The sequence below is a fragment of the Nelumbo lutea genome, chromosome 7, assembly GCF_056320005.1.
Source record: "Nelumbo lutea isolate HS-2025 chromosome 7, American lotus-T2T, whole genome shotgun sequence".
In the NCBI taxonomy this organism is placed as follows: domain Eukaryota; kingdom Viridiplantae; phylum Streptophyta; class Magnoliopsida; order Proteales; family Nelumbonaceae; genus Nelumbo; species Nelumbo lutea.
The window spans coordinates 20,607,972-20,616,219 of NC_142690.1; the positions used below are offsets into that span (position 1 = coordinate 20,607,972).

General features: G+C 38.6%; 2 protein-coding genes across 2 annotated transcripts; one reads left to right on the forward strand and one right to left on the reverse strand.

The window, feature by feature from the left end:
• Nucleotides 1-711: 711 nt before the first annotated feature.
• Nucleotides 712-4,213, forward strand: LOC148845541 (putative polygalacturonase At3g15720). The gene is made up of 10 exons (XM_088956001.1): nucleotides 712-901; nucleotides 1,002-1,196; nucleotides 1,478-1,615; nucleotides 1,760-1,930; nucleotides 2,018-2,041; nucleotides 2,317-2,524; nucleotides 2,625-2,706; nucleotides 3,311-3,419; nucleotides 3,691-3,807; nucleotides 3,924-4,213. Exons 1-10 carry the CDS (start codon nucleotides 899-901, stop codon nucleotides 4,155-4,157), a joined length of 1,281 nt encoding a protein of 426 aa, XP_088812127.1. The 5' UTR covers nucleotides 712-898; the 3' UTR covers nucleotides 4,158-4,213.
• A 475-nt stretch (nucleotides 4,214-4,688) lies between these two features.
• On the reverse strand, nucleotides 4,689-5,671 carry LOC148845542 (putative germin-like protein 2-1). The gene is made up of 2 exons (XM_088955330.1): nucleotides 5,505-5,671; nucleotides 4,689-5,346 (listed from the first exon to the last, which is right to left on the reverse strand). Exons 1-2 carry the CDS (start codon nucleotides 5,620-5,622, stop codon nucleotides 4,796-4,798), a joined length of 669 nt encoding a protein of 222 aa, XP_088811456.1. The 5' UTR covers nucleotides 5,623-5,671; the 3' UTR covers nucleotides 4,689-4,795.
• Nucleotides 5,672-8,248: the final 2,577 nt, after the last annotated feature.

Consider the following 8,248-nt stretch of genomic DNA (forward strand, 5'->3'; position numbering starts at 1 on the left):
CTTCTCGATCTCCTCGTCGACCGCTCTCCAGCGTTCTGGGGCTAAGTTGCGTTTCTTCTATCTAACGGGTCTGACTACAGGGTCAGTATTAAGTTTGTGAGTTATCAGTCCGGGGCTAATGCCGGGCATGTCGGCCGTGGACCAGGCAAAAATATCTAAATTTTGATGTAAAAAACTCACCAGTTCGGCTCGTAGGGGGTCTTCGATGGAAGCTCCGATGCTTAGTGTGCGAGCTGGGTCCGTAGCTGAAGTCAGGATTGCGACTGTTTCCTCCATGGGCAAAGCTCGCTCCTCACCTTGCTCCGCAGGCCGCTCCAGCTCGAGGTCGTCGGCCGCCTTGGTTTTTCCCTTCAGGGCGGCAACGTAGCACTTGCGGGACTCGAGATGGTCACCCCGCGCTACTCCTATACCGAAGTCCGTAGGGAACTTCATGGACAGGAGATCCGGACTAGTGCTAATGGTAAGAGTCGGGTCATGTGCGATGTTATTGGCTGCGCAATGACCGAGCTAATCTCACCCTTCTTCTCCTTATCCATCTTAGGCATATTTTGACCAACTTATATTTACTTTGTGAGTTGGAATTATTTGGTTATAAATAAATTACAGTTAAAAGCGTCTAACTACTAACACCCTTAAAAACATGTGAAGCATAACCACTAAAAGTCTCTATAAAAGGAGGTATACAAGACTGCAAAAGGCAGCTGTGATAAGATTTCCTTTCAACTCTGAGAAATCAGAGTTAAAAGGAAATCAAGTAGTACTAATTAGATAGTTGTTTATTTCTTTCTTTATTAAAATAATTTAATTATTATATTTTTCATATCATCAACCTCACTTCATGTGAAGAAGAGCAGTGTTATTACTGGAATAAGATTGTGTTTTCTTTCTTCTGATTATCATGGTGAGGAGCTTCTTAACTCAAAATATTAAAATATGATTTGGGTTCTTAGGCATTGCCCATGTGAGCCAAATAACTCATCAAATTTTCTTTTATTTTGCAGGATTTTCTGGCTGTTCTGCTAGTTGCTCTAGCTATGGTTTCCTGTATGCCAACATGCTTGAATGCAGAAAGAAATTTGATGGCGCATACAATCAACATAAATACGACAAGCCTTGGCATTAATAAAGGAGGCTCAACAAGCTTTAATGTTGTACGTTATGGAGCAGTTGGAGATGGCAAAACAGATGATTCCCAGGTAAATTTTTCGTTTACTCTTTATAACAACTTTAGGGTCTGTTTGGTTCATAGCTGAAAAAAGGAACCGAAACAAAAATGGTCCATTCCTTTTATCTATTTGATTTAAAAGAAGTCAGCTGGAATGAATTCTCATTCTCAAAGGAAAATGATCATTTCTTCAACTCCATTCAACTAAACACTTAGAATCAGAATGGCTCCACACTGGCTTATTTGGGTTCCTTTGATATCAACTCAAAGAAATTTAATAATCACAAGACAATTTTTAATTCCTATTTGCAGGCATTTTTGAAAGCTTGGAACATGATGTGCTCAGCATCATCAGGCATTCCTACCATGGTTGTCCCAAAAGGAATCACATTTTTGGTGAAGCCTGTTATTTTTAAGGGTCCTTGCTTGGCTCAGAACATCAGTGTTAAGGTACAAAATCAAAATAAAATCAAAAACATATAAAAAACTAGAAACAACTTACTTGATAATTACTTTTTTATTTTTTGAACATTTTGGTATTAACTATTAAGTATAATGGGTCCATTTCCCATTTCAAAATTTTAATTTGTATAGATAATGGGAACCATAATTGCCCCCAACACAACTGATACATGGAAGGGGATTGACCAAAGCCTCTGGATGGCTTTCACTTCTGTAAGTGGACTCAGAGTCAGTGGATCTGGAGTCATTGATGGGCGGGGCTCTGATTGGTGGGATCAGTCATGCAGATATCATCCTGGGAATGTGAGTAGAATCTTAATTATATTTTTTTGTCAATAATTTTTAAAGGATATTTTTAATTACTAAAAACTAATGGAATGTTAATTTCAGGGATGCACTAAATTGGCACCAACTGTAAGTATTTCCCCTCTAGTAATGTATTTTTATTACAAATTAGAGATCTAGACTCTCAAACCTCACAGCCCCTTCCAATTGTGCATTTGTGAATAAAAAACATATAAATACGGAAATATTTTCAATGCATGGTTACAAAAAGCTGTGAGAACGGTTTTGTAAAAATGAAATTCAAATTCTAGGGAAGGATATATGACTTCTTTTTTTTTCATTTTAATATAAGTAGAGAATTTTAATAAAAGTATTAATGAATTTTTAAATAAACGTAAATATAGACGATGAAATTCCTCAAGTGCAACCAAATCCATCTCAGCAATGTTCAGTTCATCAATAGCCCACAAACTCATGTCCTCGTCATGGGATGTACTGGGTTTTATATCAATGGAATTGCTATAAATTCACCTGGACATAGCCCAAACACTGATGGTATCCACATCCAATCAGCCCAAGACATGTTAATCCAACACACAAAAATAAGCTCTGGTAACTTCTATTCCCTCTTATGCCATTTTAGCTTTCTCATTTTTTTTCATCATTTCTCATTCTCCATCTTTCCCATTTTAACTAAATCCATGCCAAACAGGTGATGATTGTATCTCTATAGGGGATTACACTTCAAATATTGTGATCAATGATGTTATTTGCGGTCCAGGTCATGGCATAAGGTAAGCTAACTCATGCTATACCAGGGGATGTTCGACAAGAACCCAGATTTCCTACTCAATTTTTCTACCCACACTCTAAGAGTTGTGAATTGCAGACACACATCTCACAATTCAAAACGGTGATGTGTGACTGCAATTCATGGCAGATAGGAAATCTGGTTTGGTTTGACAAGATGATTGGTTTTGTTTTTAAAACAAACATGGCAGTTGGTATAGAGCCCTTTGACTGGTTCTTTGAGATGGTATCAGAGTCGCTTTGACTGGTTCTTGTCACTCCATTGTAATTAATTAAGTTTCAGCATAAGGTCTGGGTGGGCCTGTGTTGTCCACACTTCAAGTCCAATGGACTTTCATGTGAGGGGCATGTTAGAGAATAAAACTATTCAATGACCTCACTTAACAGCTTAAGCTTTTAAATTGACTGATTCTTTATATAGTTTCCAAAAACAAAATCAACCATATTGTGGAACACCCCTTAAAAATTCTATAAGATGCATATTCAAAATGTTTATTTTATATAGGTCTCTAAATAGGTGAAGAAGAAATAGTAATTTGATAAAATGCTGCACTTTTTTTTTTTTTTGATTTATTTTGTGTATGACAGCATTGGAAGCTTAGGTAAGGATGGTTCATTCTCGAAAGTAGAGAATATTCATGTTAGAAATGCCTCTTTTACCAACACGACCAATGGAGTGAGGATCAAGACATGGCAGGTATGAAATCGAAAAACCCACCAATTCATCTCCATTTCTGATACAATATGTGGCGTATCACAATGATACGAACAATGGTTTTGCTTGTCTTTTATTTTTTAAATCAGAACGGGTCATTGTTCGAACCAGATAATTGGACCGTTCAACCTAAAAACCAATAACTAAAATGGTTCTATGTCTAATCCGATTTTTAAAACCTAGGTTGATGCTATATATATGAAACTGGGTCTTCAATAGTCCTCTTTTTTATTTTATTCATTTTCTTTTACAGACAGGAAAAGGTTACTGTAAAAAGATTTCATTCAAGGGAATAAACTTCAGCAATGTAGAAAACCCTATAATTATTGATCAGAATTATTGCAGTGTACGTGGTGCATGCAAAGAATTGGTGAGACTCTCTCTCTCTCCTCCCTATATCATATGAAATAATTTCTCTGTTGTATCATGTATATGTGGATGAATTCAAAGTTTACTAATTTCTCGTATACTTGTTCTTTGTTGAAGCCTACTGGTATCCAAATAAGCGATGTTCAATATGCCGATATGGTTGGAACCTCAAGCACAGAAGTGGCTATCAATTTCAATTGCAGTTCCTCATTCCCTTGCACCGGAATATCATTGAGGTCTATAAAGTTATCATCGGGGACTCCTGGACAAAAAGTTAGTTCCGCTTGCAATCATGTCCATGGAAATGTAACTGGGCTGGTCATACCCAATGCTCTTTGTATTCAAAATTAAGTGGAAAAGAAAATGTACAAGCATTTGTTGTATGGCTTTTGATGAGCTTTCTTGTTGTATGACGATACTTTGAAGCATTTATCTCTCTTAGCACCATTACTTGTATTGATTTCTGGCAGAGAATACCAAGACCATTTGGCAGGTATGTCTGGTCCTAACTTCAAAATCGGAAATAATTAAACATGATACCAACAAGGTTTTAACCAATCAAACAACCCCCGAATTTTGATGAAAACCCACCCGATTGGTTACCCTTTTGTCTTTCGTGAATCCTTTTAAAATACAGAAGTTTCAGTCAATTTCAGAAAAAAAAAATGTATATATAAGAAAAGTTGGCCGATCAGGCCAGCTTAATTTGAATACTTTGTGTCTAGGTGGGTCACTTATATCATGGATTTAACCATTCTCACTTCTCAGTTTTCCAAAACGTAGCAGACCATCTTTTGATTTCTTATTTTCACGTAGGAATCAAACAGAAAGCCGTAATTATGCATTATTATAATTAACCTTAAGGCGACGGAATCAGAGAAGAAAAGAAAAACAATCGCATCATTATAATATTTAAGAATGGTTACATAAGGAATTGCGCTTACATATATAGTAAGTAATTACAAGCAGTAGTAGCCTAATGTTTTATTTTAGTTATTGTCCATCCAGAACTGAGCTTGAAGGTAATCAATCACCTTCTTGTCAACTTGGAATGCCTTTGCAAGAACATCATCTTTGATGGGTGGTTTGGATCCAAACACAGCATTAGCAATGGTGATTGTACCAGGGTTCTGACTGCTCAAACCGGCAAAGGCAACCGCATTGGTGTGCCCCACATTGAACTGGAAGTGAATGAGACCTTCAGGAAACACGAACACATCTCCCTTGTTCAGGACCTTGGTAAAGAGGCGATTGTTCGGGTTGGAGGTGACGAAGCCCACGTAGAGTCTGCCCTCCAACACAACCAGAACCTCGGTGGCTCGGGGGTGGGTGTGGGGCGGATTGAGACCATAGGGAGCATAGTCTATGCGGACCAAGGAAATGCCAAGAGTATTGAGACCAGGTAGTTGCATCACATTTACTGGAGTGACTTTGGAGCCAACAGGGTTGGATGTGTTTCCGGGCTTGTCAAGGCCGGAAAAGAAGAAATCATCTGCTGTTGTGTAGTTTGAATTCTTACAGAACTTCCCATTCACAAACACTGTTCAGAAAAATAAGAATATTGTCAACAACAGTTGATAGCGAAGAATGAAAGCATTTGAAGTAAAATCAAACAGCATTATATAATGTTAATTGGATATGGAAGAAAACAAAGGGAAAGAATGGGAAAGTAAAGCCATGAGAGTGTGCATATAGTACCAGGAGATTCAGTGTCGTTGATGGCAACACAAAAGTCTTGCAAGGGACTTGGATCTGAGGCTAAAGCTTGAGAGCAAAGGGCCAAGATGGCAAGAAATGTGAGCATCCGAGAACCCATTTTTTCACTACTTGTAATCAATTTGGAAATCTTGAAGGAACTGATTGGGTTGTCGATTGATGGCGGGTGAGAAGGTTGGCATGAGAGCCGTGCTATTTATAGAATGAAGCTAACGAAATGGTCTCTTGTGTCTACTAATAGTCTCTGCGTGCAGTCTAGGATTAAACAAACCAATTGTTTATTAATTAAATTAATTTGTTACTTAGTCTACAACTGCTCTCGTTTCTTTGAAATCTTGTTCTTGATCTGTTCTACAAAGAATTAGTGAGAGTTAGAAGCAGTCATCTTGATCCCTGTCAGCTTGCTTTCCAGAAACATGGCACATATCTTTCTTGAACAAAGATTTTCATCCATAATGCTCTGTTTAGCTGGGGATATTGCTTGACGTATACTTCCATTGTCGGTTGATATTGTAAACATGATTTAGAGTATGTGAAGAATAGGAAGGATGAACAGGTCAATCTTGACTTTGTTGTAATCAGATAAGGACAAGAATTAATATTTTTTTTATGGTTGGATAATAATTAATATATAGAATCAGAAACTCTAGTATTCTTATGATATAAAATTTCACTGTATTGGTTAGGAAAAAAGGATGAAAGTTTTGACTTCGCCAATCAATACCTGGTCCAAGGTAGGTATTCTAAGGTTAAGCACCCGTTTGGTAGGGCTGAGTTGAAGATTTAGCTAAACTGATTAAACTACTTTGATGTGCTCTAGAGGATTAACTATTCGAGGGGGATGAATCGGTCAATCCTTCAAATGACTGACTAATAGCTAATTTGGGATCTCCTGATTTTTCACCAATTAATCTAACTTATAAGCTCCCATATGGGACCCATCTAAGAAAGCCAGAAGCCATTGTACCTTCAGTCCTCCCTATGAGTGGGCTTTCTTGCAGCAGCTTTTGCTTTGCCATGGGTTTCACACGAAAAGCTTCAAGAAAACAACTTTTTAGTAAGCTGGTTGGCAATTTATTCACAGTGTACAGTTCAGTAAAAACAACTCGGCTAAAGCTGAAGCTATCTCAAACAGGTCCTAATTAAATAACATCAGCTCTTCGAAAGCTTTCCCTTGCTTAAAAATGAATTTGATTAAACCAACTCATCATTCATTTATAGGACCCTTTCCAAAATGATATCACATCTTGATAGGTTGAATTAGTTAAGTTAACATGCGGTAACGATGAGGTTGAAGCTTGAGTGCTAAGTAGCAAAACGACATCGTTGTTAAGGTTGTTGGACCTTGTTGGGTTGCAAAAGTAGGATTTCAGGCTGCATCATCTGGAATCATAGCTTTCTTAGGACTGCAAAAAGATCATGATCCGATTCAATCGGAATTCGACCCTAATTTGTTGGATTTGGATAACTTTTGAAGCGTAAAAGGGAAAATTTATTGAATGACAAAAAAAAGGACAAGGAAGAAAATACAAACTGGGCGTAAAGCCCAAGGCTCTCAACAGAGACACAACAACCCTCCGGAACTAGACAACGAATACCCTCGGCTACATAGAACCACATGCCAAGAACAAACACAAATAAAACAAGAATCCAGAACCTCCACCAAAAAAACAGGAATCCAACAACCCATCGAGGCATATCTAACTTGAAACCTTGCCTCTTCCTCCTCTCCCTCTGTCCCAAATCGCCTTCCTTCATCTTCTGTCATCTTTAACTGAGGTGTTCATGTAGTAGTCAATAAGCCTGTTTAGCTTTCTACTGCCACGGAGACCAACCCCAAGGAGTCATTGCTTTCCAAAAACTCTTCGACATTACTTTTAGCCCCTTCTTTGGTTCGTAACTTTAGAGCTTCTGCTCTGAACTTTCGAAATGCTTCTTTAGTGAACTCTTCACCACCCCAAAAGAACAACCCCAAGCCCCAACAATGTCACTACCTAAAGGCCCCTCTCTGTGTGAGAGTCCATGGAGCCTAGCACCTCTGGCTCGGGTCTCCTATCAGAACACATTCCTTGCCTGATTGGACCTTCATCGATTGAAGGCCTGTACTGGGTTTCTCTTGTTAGACAGTTTTTGTATGCCCTTAGCTTCAATCTGATTTGATGTGCTTTTGTTATTTAGTGGAAATAAATAAAGTGCATGTTTGATTCATGTTGTTTGGTTTAATTCTGTGTAAAACCCTAAAACTAGACATTTATAGAGACTCGTGTTAGTTTTAAATGTTCACAACCGTTGGATAAGTCTGGGGAGATTTATCCTGCCAATGCTGATACTGGTGTGCCACCAAGTGTTGGGATGGCCTGTCTCAGCGACCAGGGTAAGACCCGAGGCACATGCAGTGTGGGATTACTTGAATCCTTGAACCGAACCAGATTTCCAGTATTGCCCTGGACCTTGGAGATAGATGGGCAAAAACTGGAAAGTTACACCTGACCCCTAGACTCGATTATGACACTTCACCAGGTGTTGGATCAGGCTGCCTTTGATATGCCAATCAGTGAGATCCTTAGCGGGGATCAAAACCTGGGTATGTTGGGGCAGTTTGAGAATTCATCTGAGTGGGTGATCATAGTGACAGAATCAACCACTTTGTCGGACAAAGGGTAATGATCGGGAATGCACTCTCTCTGATGGAAACCAAACTGCCGGCAGTTGATTTCAATCGTTGG

Excerpts from the sequence above, each read along its gene's own strand:
- LOC148845541 (XM_088956001.1), top strand. Across the intron at positions 1,616-1,759 it reads CTCAGAACATCAGTGTTAAG|ATAATGGGAACCATAATTGC; the intron begins GTACAAAATCAA and ends TAATTTGTATAG. Across the intron at positions 2,042-2,316 it reads GCACTAAATTGGCACCAACT|ACGATGAAATTCCTCAAGTG; the intron begins GTAAGTATTTCC and ends ACGTAAATATAG.
- LOC148845542 (XM_088955330.1), bottom strand. The coding sequence starts at position 5,622 with ATGGGTTCTCGGATGCTCACATTTCTTGCCATCTTGGCCCTTTGCTCT. Across the intron at positions 5,347-5,504 it reads CAACGACACTGAATCTCCTG|TGTTTGTGAATGGGAAGTTC; the intron begins GTACTATATGCA and ends TTTTCTGAACAG.